The following is a 16,554-nucleotide window of genomic DNA, read 5'->3' as shown; positions in this document are numbered from 1 at the left end:
GAGCTCGGGAAATGGGCACGTGTCCATGGAGTGGGGGGGGGGGAATCTATTAATATTGAAAACATAAGTCCTGGGTTGTCATGGTGTTATCGGTCGTCATCCCATCGCCTCCAGCAGCGCGTTCATCGCTGGTCTCGTATTCATCCGTCATCAATCGCGTTCGTGTCTCCGTCCATCTCCCTGTTATGATTGTGGGTGGGAGAGGAGTGTTTGTGGAGCGATGCTTGGGGGGAGTGGCGAGTGTTTCGTCTCGCTGATCTCTGATCAATATCGGGCACGTGGTTGAGGCTGCTCGTTCTACGTTTAACCTCGCGGCGGTAGTGACGACGACCATGCGACAGGTGAGATCACGGACAGGTGAGGGCTGGCGAGTTTAGCCGGGGGTGATGGGATGAGGACAGGTTGACAGTGCGGACTTGTGTGTAGGGACATCGGTGAGTTGGGACATCGGTGAGTGGCTTGACAGGTGGGTGGTATGAACGGTGACAGGTGAGAGGTTAAACAATGGAGTGGGCTAATTGGCCATAATATGGACGGGTAAGCCGACTGACGTGTGAGAGAGTTATTTCGCGAGAGGGCATGCGGGGGAGAGTCTGCACGCAGGCTAACGGGTGAGCGGGCTAACATGAGAGGCTTGACAGGTAAGCTGGTAGCTGAGAGTGCAGTCACGCGAGCGCGTGAACAGGTGAGCGCTTGGGTTCGGGCAAAATTGATTGCAGTGAGCAGCCGCACAGGTGAGCAGACGAACTTGTTTGAGAAGCGTGGCAGGTGAGCGTGGCAGGTGAGCGCTCAGAGGGGCGCGCGTTTCGGAGCGACCACGTGGCCCAGCGACAGCGCCTTCGCAGCTCGTTTCCGAGAGAGAGAGGGTCGCGGTTCGCGCCCCAAGGGCCGTCCTGGTTAATACTGCGCTGTGTATTAACCGGTGCACCCTGAAGCTAACTAGGACTACTACGCGCCGTCTGCTTCACGGTAGTCGTTAAAGATCTCCTGACAGTACGGCACTGCTACACGTGCTCTGCTAGGTGCATCGGCTTTGTACTGTTCGCATTTTGGCGTTGTTCTATGACACTGGTGAGACTCGGCCATAAAGAAGGCCGTCTCTGGTGTAGGCCGTCTCTGGTGTAGGCCGTCTCTGGTCTCGGCCAATCGGCTTCAAAGACGATGCACATATCAGAGCATGTTTTGTTTAACACGTAGGCTTTCGCGACCAATATCATCCAACACACCGGTGTCCTGTACTCGTGACGAATTGGCACGTTCTGTTTACGTGGCAACCCTCACTCGTTGGCTTTGTCTGGTGGTGGCGCGGGTTTAACGACACATTTACGCGATCTAACCCCTCACCCACCCCCCCCCCCAAAAAAAAACAACCCTTATGGATGTTTGGTTTGCATGTTCACCACAGGTGCTGCGTGTGGTGGTTAACGCAGTCACACGATTCCTTGCGAAAGTGGCGGAATCCGTTTGGCGTTTGAACGTCTCGACACGAAACGTTGCCAGCAAAGGGGGCGAACGCGTCTTCACGCAGCGCTGCAGCTCGTTGCGCTCGGCGTCATGGATCCACATTTGGACGAGGTGGAGACGAAAACGATCTCCCGCAAAAATCTCCCGGTCCCGTCGAGCGCCAACATCGCGAGCCTGCTGGCAGAGCCACGTGCCCGCGCGTGCGCGCGTGCGTCCGTCCGTCCGTCGAACGTGCGCGCTCCCAGAGAGCGAGAGAGAGAGAGGGGGAGAGACATTGGGCTGTGGATGCCGAATGCGCGGTTCACGTCGCGTTAGCCTCGCGATTCGGCGAGCCCCGCATCCCTCCCGAGCGCCTCCACTATGGGGCGACACCGCTCGAGCCAAGGGGCGCGGTGTTTTTTCGCTCATGTTCAGAGGCGGGGCGGCGGCGGCGGCGGCGGCGGGGGGTGTCCCCACATTTCGCCGATAAGACGTCAATCAGTTGTGTGCGCGGTGCCGCCACACATTTGAAACCATGATGATGATGACGGGGGGGGGGGGTGTTCACTCCTTGTGTATTGTCGAGGGATGAGGCACACTAAAGGCTACCAAGGGGTCGACAAGTAGCCCGCGGGCCTTGCGTTGCAGAACGCTGAGCGAGGGTGATGGAACGCAACGCTGCGATTCTTCCCTCCACCGCCAGGCGGCGTAGCGTCCCACCACGCTGTGATGCCCTCTCGGATCATCTTTTGTTGCACAGTCCCGCGTGTGAACATTGCTCATACAATGCTAAGGTGTGCGTGGTTGGCCCACGCCAGCGATCCGGCGAGCGTGGAGTGCAAGGGGTTGGTGGATCACGCAAGGATTTTAGAAATTCAAACATGCAAACCAAGCCCCCCCCCCCCCCCGGGATGAGGTGGGGGGGGGGGGTGACCGTGGGGTGGCAGCACAGCAAGGGGTTCGCGAGCGCACTTATGCGGGCTTTTTGGAATGGTCCTTTTACGTGGTGGTTGGTTTTCCCCGGGTACTTTGCTTCCCACCCAGACGAAGCAGAAGCGCTCGTTATGAAGACTAAATATTGGCCAAACGACTCACGACAGGGCCAATCCTAAACGAGAGTCTTGATTTCGATTTAAAGCTTTCGTGACTGCAAGGATTCATCTTCTTTGGTTCTTTCGGTAAAGTCACGTAGAATGAGAATAAAATAATGATTAAAGAATAAAATAATATTTTTTTATTATCATTCTACGTGACTTTACCGAAAGAACCAAAGAAGAGAGTCTTGATGATAATGAATATTGTTCTGGATGCATCGTGAGAGCAATGTTAGCATTATTGCCATTGCAGGGTATGCAATAGAGCGAGTATTTTAATGGCCATGCTGCGGAACGAGATTGATTACATTTGTAAGGTAGCTCAGAGGTCAGCGCATTGAGATGTTGCGGTAAGGCAGATACAGTATCTGGGAAGTGCCGGATGAAGCTAGTGCGGGACCTGTAGCACATGTTACAAAGGGGCCCTAAATAAATAAATAAAGCACGTAAATATTTAAACACATTTTTAACTTGCATAATAAAGTAATTGTATTTTTTCATTTGCTATACAGCCAGATAATACGACAAATCGCTAACCTTAAAGACCCAGTCGTTCATAAAAGTTGAAGGCAGTATAGTACTATAGTAATAGAGCAAGTACAGAATCACTGAATCAGAATTGATAGCTTGAAAGCATTTAGCGCGGGGCCATTGAAAGTGTGGGACTCGTAGCTACTACACATGTAGCTACTTTTGCTACTAGGATAATCCGGCACTGTATCTGGGGTTCAATTCGGGTCTCGGCCGCCTGTAATTGTTCCGGGTTCTCGAGTGGCAGGATCAGACATATTTAGAGTGGAGGAGGAGTCCCAGTTGTAGCGCATTGATGGCCCCAGCCCGTTTTGCAAATGACTGTGGCAGGACGCGCGATGAGAGGTCACGGCGCTTCCGAGTGTCTGGCAGAGGTGTCACTTGAAAGGAATCTCAAAAGTAGTTCTGTCATATCTCCTTCCACGCGGTGGGGGGATGCCTTGCTCGGCGAGCGTCAGAGCTTACACCTCATCTCATTTACGCGAGGATGAGATCACAATTGAATTACAACTGGGGAGAGTAAAACGAACAATGTCACGTCCGCTATTATAGGCGGTGCAATAATGTCGTGATGCACTGACAATCTAATACGGTAATTGCTTGGAGTGGGTGGTCGCACCCTGCATATAAGATGGTGTGGTGGTGGGGGGGGGGGGCTATGGCACGCGGGCTGAGAGAGGGAGCGAGGTTGCAGCGTGGGGGGTTGGGAGTGGGAGGGGAGTTGCGTCTCTCCTAAGAGATGGAGGAGAGGCCCACCCACGCGCACACGCGCGCTGCGCCACAAAGACGCGCGCACTTCATCTACGCATGCAACAGCGGCAGCAGAGGCAGCGGCAGCAGCAGCAGCAGCGTCGTCTTCATTTTCATCTTCGGTGGCTCGCGGAGCTGGCGGTGGAGCGCGCCAGGGTAGCGCTGGGTGGACAATCTTCGCGGCCAGGGTGTCCCGCGAGGGTGAAAGGACACCGCGTGTCGCACACGTGCGGTGGGGGGGGGGGGCACGCGAGATTCGTCAGCTCCGCGACTCGAGCGTGCGGAGCGGGCAGAGCGCCTGAGAGCCACAGCTGCATGTGCCCGGTGCGTGGACGGGTGAGAGTGTTCCTGGACAGGTGTGTGCACAGAGACAGGTGTGAGCCTGTAAGCAGAAGGGCCAGCGTTCTTGGACGAGTGTGTAGTCCACCATTCTGATGTCGTTAAAGTGGCCGAGCCGGACGAGGCGTGCGTGTCACCGACTAGGTGTGCGCTCTCCTGCATAGGCGCGCGTTGCTGGGCAGACGTAAGCGTCCTCGGTACAGGCGTGGGTGTCTTCTGTGACAATCATCTCCACGCGAGAGCCGTTCTGCTTGAGCCGATTGTAAGAGGACGAAGCGGCGGAGTACTCGTCCCTGGGCAGCTGTGCGCGTCGCTGGCCCAGGTGTGTGAGCACGCTCAAGGACACTGCTCTGGTGGAGCTGCCGAGTGGCCGAGAGGAGGAGGAAGGAGGAGGAGACGATGGGGTCTGGGAGAAGGCGAGGTACTGCAGTGGCACACAGAGCGCGGCGCGTGTGAATGAAATCTCACTCCGAGTGCGACGATCGAAGAGGGGGTCCCCGTTTGGCTGCCGGTTTACGTCGCACGCATGGCCGAGATAGAGACCAGCCTCCTCGGGGATCCGGAGAAGGAGAATGCACGGGAGGAGAAAGAGGAGGAGGAAGATCTGGGAGGGACACGATTGGAGGCGGTGACGGTGGAGGAGGCCCAGCTCCCAATATCCGTGGAGGACGTGAGTCCCTTTGTCGCGCCGCTCTCTCACGCTGCTCCCTCTTTAGTTTTATTGACAGGCGTCGATGGGTCACCGCTGCCCGTCCGCCCGTCGTCTGTCTGCAACGTGGCGTTTACGATAAGTCTCGTGAAGATGACCCCCAATGTGAACGAAACTTGAGTATACACTTACGTTGCCATTTGGGGAATTGGCCCCTACAGAAAAGAGGCCAAATTAGTACAAGGGTTGCCCGCGCCCTCTCTGACAAGGTCAGAATCAGAATCTGTATTCATACTGGAGGAATCCGATGAGCTATAAAGCTCTTTTTTTCTCTCACAGATATCCAGATGCCCTGACCAGCGTGCTGAAATTCAGTCCAACCCCACTCCACCGCTCCCGCCATTGACACGGCGAGTGGAGGACGCCTTCATCTGCAGTAGTGGGTCGACAAAGGGGCTGTTATATTTCGTTACCTGTCCCTTATCGGAAACGCGTCGCGCGCGTGGAATTCCGCTCACTGTTATCAGTTGAGACCCGTAGCGTCTCGTAGGAGTTGAGAAGATATGCGCATTGCCTGCATATAGGGGGCAGTGGGGGGGGGGACAGGCACCTGTTGGAGTGGGGCTCCACCTGTCCAGCTGCTGTGGTTGCTGTTGGTGTCGTGGATCCGGGCCCCTTGTTGCTGTGACGTTTATTTTTCTTGTTGTGTTCATGGAGGAGCTCCTTTGATTCGCCGCTAATGTGTTCGTGTGCCTGTGTGTCTCTCCGTGTGTGTGTATGTGTGTGTTATGTGGGTCTCACTATGTGTGTCTGTGGTGTGTCTTTTTGTGTGTGTGTCTCTGTGTGTGTGTGTTTATGTGGGTTTCATTGTGTATATATGTGGCTATGTGTACGTGTGGGGGTATCTGTGTGTGTTTATGTGTATCTGTATCAGTGTGTGTCTCTGTGTGTGTGTGTCTCTCTGTGTGTATGTGTTTATGTGGGTGTCACTATGTGTGTCTGTGGTGTGTCTCTGTGTGTGTCTCTCTGTGTATGTGTGTTTATGTGGGTCTCACTGTATATATGTCCATATGTGTTCGTGTGTGTTTATGCGTATCTGTGTGTATGTGTGTTTATGTGGGTCTCACTGTTTGTGTATACATGTGCCTATGTGTTCGTGTGTGGGTATGTGTGTATGTGACATATGTGTGTGCGTTTATGCGTGTCTGCGAATGTGTGGATGTGTGCGTGTGCTTTGTGTATGTTCTTTCGCGATGTGCGTGTGTATCTGTTTTTGTGCGCGCGTCTGCATCTCTCCGTGTGTCTGTGTAAGTCATTGTACACGTGCACATGTTTGTGCATACGTGACGGTGTGCACGTGTTCGTGAATGTGCGTGTGTCTGTGTATCTCTCTGTGTTGTGCATGTGCCCTTTGTGCACGATGACCTGTGTGTGTGTCTCTCTCTCTGTATGTGGGTGTGTGTTCCACGTGTGTACACGCACGTGCTTCAGCAGCGGTGGAAGGAATACTTCGAGACGGTGAGTGAGCGCCTGCAACACAAAACAGCACACTCGGACACACAAATACAAATGTCCCCCGTATAGCCTTAATAGGCTGTTGGGGCAAGTGCCGTTCGCGAGTATCACCGATGCAGGCCGGCACAGCACACGAGGAGGTGGGTGGCCAGGACCACGCCCGGCCGCCTTTGTCTCCCCCGTTGCTGATGTTTACACATCGCAACGAGTACTCATTTGAGGCTGAGTCGACCTAGGAGAGGCCTAGCACCGGTTCAGATTAATCGTCATTGATGTTGGTCGTGAGCCGGGAATATAACTTGGTTTGCCGGGTTCGTAGGGCAGCGTAGCGCTAACCGCGACACCACCACTCCACATTGAGCCGACCCAAAGACAAAGATCCCCCGTATAGGCTTAAACTGTTGGAGCAAGCGCTGTTAGCAAGCACCTATGAAGGCGAGAACGGCACACGAGTGGGGTGGGTGGACAGGACCAACCCCGGCCGCCTTTGTCTCCCTAGCGGCGATGCTTGCACACCGCACGAGGTCCTCAATTGAGGCTGAGTCGACCTAGGGGAGGCCCAGGACCGGTTCCGATAATCGGATGTCAGCGCGCTAACCGCTACGCTACCACTCCCCATAGCACGTACGCACACGATCACAGCCACACACACACACACTCCACGCATATTTCGACCCTTGTTGACTCGATTTGGCCGTCCCACGGAAACTCGGTGACACCGCGTGAAAGCCTCTTGGCTGTTGTGGTCGTGTGCACGGCAGAGGTGAGCATTGCCAAGTGTCTCGCTCCGGGTTTCAAGTTTCAAGTGTATCTTGTTTAACCAGGTGAGAACTTAAGAGACCATGATAGCCATGCCTGATGAAGGTGATTGTAATCCACAGCGAAACGTCGTACTCGAATTGTAAACGTTGCGGGTTTCCTCTCCAACACACCTGTGTGCTGAATTAGTAACTTAATTCGCACTTTTAGTCTACGTGACAAACCTTATTAATTGGCTGTGTCGGGTGGTGGCGAGAACAGCGCAGATGCGTGGTCACCACATCTACGCCTCTATATGAGGAACGAAACAGGAGGACTTCTCCACAAATCTGGCTGTCGCCTGATGAAGCTAGTTGTTATTACTGGCGAAACGTCGTACTCAGATTGTAAATGGTGTGACTTGGCTCTCCAGCACACCGGTGTGCTGTACTAGTGACGAATTGGCCACGTTCTGTTTATGTGACACACCTTACTAATTGACTGTCGGGTTTTAACGACACATTTATATATTTACGCGATATAACCCACTTACCGCCGTGACATCCAACAAACGTCTGTCGTGTAACCTCACACGAAGGCTGGCCTGTCATCGAATCCAAGCAACCCCTTTCTCCCTGGGTCTTTACGGAGTTTCCCACGTGTCGGCAAAGCCGGCAGGGAGACGAAGCTGGCGTGGTGGTAGTGGTGGTGGTGATGTAGGAGGTAGTTGGGGGTTGTTTGAGATGGTGGACAGGTGGGGGGTGGGGTGGGGTAGGTGAAGGAGGCGGGAGGGTTTTGAAGTTGGATTCGGGGAAGGAGGAGGAGGGGGGGGGGGCTGTGTGGGAATTGGGTCGAGGCCCCCGGCACAAGAATGTCAAGACCTCCTCCTCGACCGCAAAGTGTGACCCGGCTACTCCATTCAGCGCACCCACACAAGGGTCACTCATTCATACGAGTGCAAAGACAAATGTCCCCCGTATAGCCTCTCACAGGCTGTTAGGGCAAGTGCTGTTAGCGAGCACCTATTAAGGCCTGCACGTCACTCGAAAGGGGTGGATGGCCAGTACCACTTCAGGCCGCCTTTGTCTCCCAAGTAGGGATGTTTATACATCGCACGAGGTACACATACAAGGGGAGGCGCAGTACAGTTCAGATGATATGAATCAAACTCTGGCCGCAGGGTTCCTAGCGCAGCGGCGTTTCTCCTACCCCCCTCCCCCCCCCCGAAGAGACCCACGCACACATAACAAAGACAAAACTCCCCCGTACAGTCTTAGCGGACTGCTGGGGTAAGTGCGGTTAGCGTGCACATATAAAAAAGTTTAGCACAGCGCACGACGGAGAGAAAGGGGGGGTGGGTGGGAGGGAGAGAGGGGAAGGAGAGAGGGAGGGATGGAGGGAGTGATAGACATAGAGTGGGGTGAGAGGGGGTAGAGAGAGAGAGGGGGGTAGATAGAGGGGGTAGAGAGGAGAGCAGAGCGTGAAATCTTTCATTTAAACAGGGGGGGGGGGGGGGGCACATAAAGCAAAGCATTGAAAAAAAAAACCGAAATGATGAACGAAGCAAAGTGCCGACTACACCGAGCATTTTCTTGTTTCCTCTGATCGTAAAAAAAGAGAGGGAGAGAGGGAGGGACGGAGGTAGGGAGGAATAGAGGGAGAGAGGGAGGGATGGATGGAGGGATGGATGGAGGGAGGGAGGTGGCGTGGGTGAGTACCACACACACACACGCAGGCGGGGTGACGCAGATTTAACGACAGCACAGAGGGTACGGGGCCCGCGCTCGCTCTGATTAAAGGAGCCGACGTTGTCTTTGTCGCTGGTAAAAAAAAGAGAAGCCTCCCACCTCATCCCCCCCGTCATTGTCCGGGCAAAAAAATCCCGCAGCCCGTGATTGTAGTTCACACAAAACACAACCCCTCAGATGGGGGTGGTGGGGTGGGGGCTGCGTCGGAGTTGGGGCTGGGGCGAGGGGAACCCCCTGTACGGACAGGATTGGAGGAGCGGGGGTGGGAGCGGATCGAGGGGGTGCAGGGGAGAAGCGGAGAGGGCGGGTGGTGGTCGTGGTCGTGGTGGTCGTGGTGGTGGTGGTCGTGGTAGTGGTCGTGGTGGTGGTGGTGGTCGTGGTGGTGGGGGTTGTGGTGGTGGTGGTGGTGGTCGTGGTGGTGGTCGTGGTGGTGGTGGTCGTGGTGGTGGTCGTGGTGGTGGTGGTCGTGGTGGTGGTCGTGGTGGTGGTGGTCGTGGTGGTGGTCGTGGTGGTGGTCGTGGTGGTGGTCGTTTGGGAAGTGGCGATCTTTAGCGCAGGGTGCGGACTGAGTTGAGTCAGAATTAGCGCCAGGGACAGAGAGTGCACAGCTGTTGCCATTGCCCCGACTCTTGCTCAAGTACCAAACCCGACCCTAACCCCAACATTTAAACGTAACGAAAAACGTAACCCCGATCCTAATCCCAACCATTAAACCTAACTCTAACCCTCAAGTAAACGCTAACCCTACACCTAACCCTAGTCTTAATTTTAAACCAAATCCTATCTCTAACCCTAACCCCGTCGTAATTTTAAAGTTAAATCTAACTCAAAAGCAAAGCCCATTCGTAGCCCTAACATATCTCCGAACCAAACACCGGTCCTAAACATAATCTTAATCGTAAGCGCTGACTCTAATCCTACACCTAACCCCTAAATCAGTCCTAAATATAACCCGTAACCTGAACCCTAACTCCAGAACTAACCCTTATTTGTGCACCTTCCAGTTTTTTGTTCCACTTTGTTCGGCAGTTTTAAATCTAAATTGAAAACGAATTTTTTTACAACTGCTTTTCTTGTGTTTAGTGTTGTTGTTCTTGCCCCCGCCCCTACAATTAGCACGGTGGGCTACGTACGGTGCGAAAGAAGTTCAACATACATACATACGTACGCGTTTTAGCTCCGCACGTCACGGTGGGTGTATAACATGCACAGCCTGAACACGTAAGCTGTGGTACCGAGTTATGGTGCGGGTCACCGGTGGGGTTTATCTCGGTTGTGTTTCCCGTTAGGTTTACGAGCCAGTGGTCTCTTGTATCCAGGGAACTCAGCGTCTCGCGATTAGTGTCGCGTTTCACAGCCGCGGCTATCTCAGTAAAATGACAAAATCCACCATCATGGAGAATCATTAACCGTTGTATATATGTTTTTATTTTTAATGTCATTTTTTTATCTACAGACATTCTCAATTCACCAGTGGGATTAAAGCCTCCCCATGTCATGTCGGCCGCGTGTGCGTGTTTTTAACCATACTGCCCCACGTTTTGTCAGTGCCGGTGTGCACACTGGGTATTGAGGAGGGGGCGAGGGGAAGGGGGGCAGGTCCAATTGAGATGTGACTCACCACTAATTGTTCGCCCTGTCATACAAACAGTCTGAAGACTCACAGCTGTGTTCTACTCAAATGAGCATTGAGGCTTCGCCCAGCTCCTGTTCACAGCCCTGAGCCGGTGGTGGAAATTCTACATTTCTGGAGCCAGGCGAGTTTATCCATAGGGAAGCTGCTGTTCACACACCCCCCCACCCCCCACAAAGCGGCACCTATTTTATTGACCAAGAAGAGACGAGGGGTCGGGTAAAGCACCAACCAAGATTTGAACTCGCAACCTTCCCATTTGAGGGCCGTTTGCTCTACCGCTAAGCCACGTGGATGCCGAGAGCGCAGTCACAACCTCATGTCCCTGCAGTTACAAGCATCCCAACGCCGCTGTGGCCAGCGCTCACCAGCCCACACTGCACACACGGGGGCTTTGAGACTCCTGCAGTCTGTCTTGGTGATGGGGGGGGGGGGCTTTACCCGTATCGGTGTCACTGGCCTCACCCGAGACTCAATCCCCGATTGGATTTTCCTTCCCGTGACCACTTTTACCGCCCGCAAACACACCGGCTGCTCTTAGTGCCATCGCTGATTCCTCCGGGGTCTCGCCATCTGCACCTCGGCTGATCTTTCTCCGTCTCGGCCCCGTATTCCCGTGGGGGTCAACGCTGCGGCAGGGCCACACAGAATGATGCGGGTGGGGAGGGGGGGGGGGTTTCGGAGCGTGGGGGGGCTCTCTGCGAGACCAACAACATCGGGGACCCGGCCACAACCCACCATGGGTAATGTTTAGCCCGCGTTATGAAAAGCAAACATGCCAATCCGCCGATGGAGGAACGTTGTTTATACCTCGTGCCTACTGCCCGCTCTGACACGTGGGTGAGAAACATGGGCATTGGGCAAAAAGTAATTACTGGCGATAATAACTGGCAAGTGCCCACAGAGGTAGGGAGGGACGAACGCTTAGAATTACACTGAGAGACGAGAAGGGGAGAAAAACGTGGATTGGAGGACAATGCGAGAACGACGTCAGAGGCATGGGTTTGACTTGTGAAGGAAAGTAAGCGGGATTGGGCAGAAGAGTCGCTGAAAGGGCATCATGCCTGGCGGTCGAGACTCACGACACTGGGAGGTGCGCGCGATTAGGGGGTTGGGCTACCAGGACACCTTCAGCGTAGCATTGGCGTTGGCCGTGGGTTTGTACGTAACGCCAGTGGCGCTGATCACTGCGCAACCGTTTCACAGCGTTCAAGCTCTGCACAAACACATCACAACAAACAACACACAAAGATGCCCCCTATAGCCTTTACACACTGTAGGGGCAAGTGGGGTTAGCGAGCACTTATGACGGCCGCAACGGTACACGAAGGGGTGGGTGGCCAGCACCACGCTCGGCAGCCTTTGTCTCTCTAGTGGCGATGATTTTACACACCGCACACAGGTACTCATTTGAGGCTGAGTCGTCCTAGGGGAGGCACAGGACCGGTTCAATTAATCGTCACTGGTGTTGGCCGTGAGCGTGAATCCGACTCGGGTCGCCGGGTTCGTGAAAGTAGCGCGCTAAAACCGCTACGCTAGCGCTCCCCACAAAGACACCACGACACACACTGACACACACAGCACGCTTGCCACGCGCACAGGGTGGGGGGAGGAGCCGGAGGAGAGGGCCGTGTCAGCCGTGACTGATTGTGGCCATTTCAGCTGCAGTAGCAGCCGGCACCCAGGAGCAGATGTCCCCGAGATTAAGGAAGGAGGCAGGCGGTGGTCCCGCCATCAAATTAAATCCCACGGGCTCGGTCACGATGCAAAAAGGTCCGCGGTGCGCAATGCGAGAGGCCGAGAGAGCTGTGAGCTCGCGCTCTCAAATCGCCTTAACGGAGGAGCTGGTGTGTGACTGTGTGGGGAAGGCAATGTACAGACGCGCGTTTACGCACATGTACGCGCGCGCGTTCATATCCCGTGCGCGTGCGCGTGGCCCCCGTCTGCCTCTCCAGGGGCGGTGGTTGGAGCTTAGCCTGCCCAGTTTCTCACGCGGCCCCCTTAATCTGCTCTATGGGAGAGAAGGAGGGAGTCACCCTCCGTCTATAATCGCCGCGTTTGATCAAACTTTCTTTGCTTGAAACGCGACTCGATGGGCGCTTCCATGGAGCTCCGGGAACCCGCTTAAAGGGGTTTTGTTGTTGTTGTTGTTGATCCGCCTTCCTCCGTCTAAGGCAGCGGTTCTTAACCTTTACCGCAGCCTTGCACCCCTTTGGTTCTCAATCGCGAAGACTTTTTTTAATGACGTTAATAAATACAAAGGGGGTTGATGCAACAAAGTAGTTGTACTCACGTGCCCGTGCTTATTTTGTATTGTCGATTATTTACCTGCTTTATATAAAAAAAAAACAAATCCGGCGATAAAATATTGATTTAAAGCTTTCGTGACTGCAGTAATTCATATTCTTAGCTCTTTCGGTAAAGTCACCTGATGATGACCGTTTGCGTTATGGTCGAAACGTCGTGGGAATTTTTATTGTTTTATACATATTTTATTATTTTATTGTTTCCCTTCAACGTGACTTTACCGAAAGAGCTAAAAATCTGGCCATGTCTCGCACCCCCAGAAAGGACATTTCGCACCCCCAGGGGGTGCGTGCACCCCAAGTTAAGAAGAAGAACCACTGTTCTAAGCCATCGCCCCGTCGTGCTAACTCTGCAGTTCGCAGGCTTTTATCAAGAATCCGCTGCGAGATGAAGGCCTCCTCGCAATAAACGTGTGGATTCACAGGCGTTTCTGATTGACTAAATTGTATACTGCAACAAAGGCTGGTCAGTGCGGGTTGGTGAAGCGAGTTGGGGGGGGTGCGTTGGGATAAGCCCGGTTCAGACATCGTTCGCCACTGATTTCATCCGTTGCCGGGAATCTAACTGAGGTGGCTGGGTTGATAAGGCAGTGCGCTAACAACTGCGCCACCGCTCACGTTCTCACTAATCATAATTCTTGCCCTTGCGAAGCCACCTCATTTTTCCATCACCGTCCAACGGTTTCCCCGATTATCTTGCTCATCCATTAACCCGACCCCCTTAAAGAGCCTTTAGGTTCCGCATGGGTGGCGGAGGGAGTGCTCCTACACTGGGTTCTCAAAGACAAAAGCACTCATTGTGAGTGCTTCTGATGGGCTACGTGTGCGCGAGCGTATGGGTCTGGCCACCCACCCCCTCGTGTGCCGTGCCGGCCTTCGTAGGTGTTCGCTGACAGCACTTGCCCCAACGGTCTGTTAAGGCTATACGGGGCATCTGTGTCTTGGTGTGTGGGTATGCACGCACATCTGTGTGCGCGCGCGTGAATGTGAGGATGTCTGTAGACTCCGTTATCTTGTTTCCTATATATAAGAGGACATGCTTGAACATCTTTACAAAAAAAAGGCTGTCAGGTAGGGCTCGAGATAGCTATGAACAAAGAATATTTCCAACAAGTTCATTCACCAAATGAAGATATCCGTCGGAGGGAAACACCATGGAGAGTAACGTCTGTGTCTCGAGCAGGAGAGGGTTAACGGTCGGGGATTCAAATCATGATATGAAGGGGCAGATGAAAGCAGATTTGAGTGCTTTTGGGAAAATTAGCTTACCGCAAATCATCAAAACCAATGCGTTTTTCAATCAGGGAATGTTACCTGCTTGAGCATATGGATCACAAACATGTAAATTGACAAATAAAAAAATGGATCAAAAGCAGAAAAGGTTGCAAAGACGCATCGAGAGGGCGCACGCTTGGGATTATACTGAGAGGTAGGAAGATTAACGCATGGATCAGAGAATAAGCGCGAGTTTTTTTTTTTGTTACACCAAATTTTAATCATTAAATGGAAATAGCCGTGGGCAGGAAACGGTACGGGAAGGAAGGACGGAAGGATGGCCAATGGCCGAGTCTCATGATGGAGATGCGGCCAAAAGAGCGGAACACGAAGCATGGAGGTGGGGCAATGCGACCCGTCTGTTTGAAGCAGCTATACGGATCGTTGTATCGTGGCACCGCGAGGGATGGTGACGGATTGGGTAGGCATACATCCGACAGTGGATAGATCACGGCCGGTGATGATCATGAATGGTCCATTAGGAACGTGAGGTCTCTTCTTCGAGGGAGATAAAATAAATAGACCGTGGCGGCAAATTTTTTTTTTTGCGCAAGACATAACAACGCAGTTAAAACATGGTCACAGCAAAGATAACAACGGTACGCGATTCTAAAATGCCACGACCAACATCCTGGCTGAGTCGATCTGCGTTCTCGATCCACACACACACACACAACGACGTCGACTACGCGTCTAAGCCACCCTTTGATCTCTCATAGGACCGAAGCTCACTCAGTGGTTTTTTTGTTGTTGTTAAACGTCCGGACACAAAACCCTCTGCCCATCACGGGGGTGGTGGATGAGGAGGGGGTCTGGCAGGGCTAACAGGCGTGCGCGTTCGCATCCGCGTGCGCGCGACACGGAGAGGGGCACACTCAAGGCCCTGACACCCGAAGCTTTGCTTAGAAAATGCTGGGGTCGTGTCAGGGGCAGTGGAGGGTCACAGAGGCAGGAAAAAATAAATCTATCGGGATAAAGACGGCCACCGAGACCCCCCCCCCCACCACCAAGTCCCATGGGAGGATGCCCCTCAGCCAGAACCCCGCTTCCACGATTGTACAAATGTCAGAATCAATATGTTTACTTAGACTGCAGGAGGAATCCGATGAGCTATGAAGCTCTTTTGCACAGATGTCCAGTATGGGGGTCAGCGACTTACAGCGTCAAACAATAGAACAAAAGCCGAGATTTTCAAAGATAATTGTCGTATCGCTATAGCGCGGCGTCATGTATGCCAGCATGAGCTGTCACCGCTTGTCATTAACACTCTCGGCTGTAAATGAACGTTGGTTCGTATCCCTGTCCACAAACGGCCATTGACCAAATGACCGGAAAGCGCCGCCGCATCTCGTCAGACCTCGCAAGCTACGAAGGCGTCGAGCCTGGATAGCGGTGCTCTGTCCGGGATGGACTCCTAGGGGGCTTTCATTTTAAACTGGTCTGTCCGGGTCAGCGACCCCGGCAAACATGTGTATCACCAGGCACAGCACATCTCCCGGGTATACAGTCGACCCTTGTGCACCGCGACTTTCACCCATCGCGGTTTCGATATATAGCGGGGTCGGCGGAGGAAATGAAATGGGAATTTTTTGGGGGGAGTTTTGCGAACGCCGCAGACGACACGCGAAGGCCAGCAGACGACACACACAAAGTTTAGTAACTCACAAGGGGCCGTCCATAAATGACTCATAAGGAGGGGTCAGACATTTGTGACGATGTGTGACGAGGGGTGGAGGGGGGGTGAGAAATGTGACGTCACATCAAAATGCGCAACTTTAAATAAATATAGACAACACGTTCCACTTAATTTGATAGACTTTTTAATACATGTTTTCTCCTACAACATCAGAGTGCAGCGCCACATTGAATACGCACTACAAGGAGGGAGGGGGGTCTGACTTTTTGTGACGCCGCGTGACGAGGGGGGGGGGGTCATATATGTACAGTACTGTATAATATTAATGTATGTGATATTTTTTAATACCATAAATATACACATTTCTTGTAAAAAGTTAAGTTTGCGAAAAGAACCGTGGGTTCTACGCGCTGGTTTAGAGAATGCCAAGCGTGCTGACGGCAGCTTGTCACGTGATATCTCGCAGTGATCTTTGTCTCTCGCGTTTCTCGTTTTCTTTTTGTGCCGTTTTAGTGCCCTAAACTGTACTAAAAAAAACATTTTTTCGCGGTTTTTCCAGGGCCTGCGCCCCTAACCCCCGCAATGTGTAAGGGGTCGACTGTCTTTCTCTCACCGTGGCTTGAGGTCACTCGTCACGTGCCATGTCGTCCCCTCCAATCTTACAGCCAACCCAGAAACGTACTTGGTGAGAGGGTAACCTCTGGGTGACCACCATGCGTGTAACAGGTGGTATAGGTTGCGGCGGCTGCTGCTCGGGGCTGTAACTACGATGTGGGCAGCAGTGTAGATCAATCCATTGTTGTACTGTTCTTCCACGCTCCTACATATATGCACTGGGCAATCATCAATTCTCACCGAGCCGCGTGCATGGCGAAGTATGGTCAAAGAACTCGCATT

At 53.2% G+C, this 16,554-nt stretch overlaps 1 protein-coding gene across 4 annotated transcripts in view; it reads left to right on the top strand.

Moving 5' to 3' along the window:
- The first annotated feature begins 3,763 nt into the window (after window positions 1-3,763).
- The window catches only part of LOC116946208 (rhomboid-related protein 1), a 31,665-nt gene continuing 18,874 nt past the window's right edge, over window positions 3,764-16,554 (top strand). The window contains exons 1-2 of one of the 4 annotated variants that reach the window (XM_032961192.2): window positions 3,764-4,827; window positions 6,298-6,324. In XM_032961192.2, coding sequence (XP_032817083.1) covers window positions 4,684-4,827; window positions 6,298-6,324 — 171 coding nt within the window. In that variant the 5' untranslated portion in view covers window positions 3,764-4,683. The remainder of the gene's footprint in view (window positions 4,828-6,297; window positions 6,325-16,554) is intronic. The other 3 variants (XM_032961193.2, XM_032961189.2, XM_032961190.2) reach the window with 3 other exon arrangements.

Source organism: Petromyzon marinus, chromosome 26 (assembly GCF_048934315.1).
Source record: "Petromyzon marinus isolate PM22_M1 ecotype Great Lakes invasive population chromosome 26, UKy_Petmar_22M1.pri1.0, whole genome shotgun sequence".
In the NCBI taxonomy this organism is placed as follows: domain Eukaryota; kingdom Metazoa; phylum Chordata; class Hyperoartia; order Petromyzontiformes; family Petromyzontidae; genus Petromyzon; species Petromyzon marinus.
This window is presented reverse-complemented; position numbering and strand designations above follow the sequence as displayed.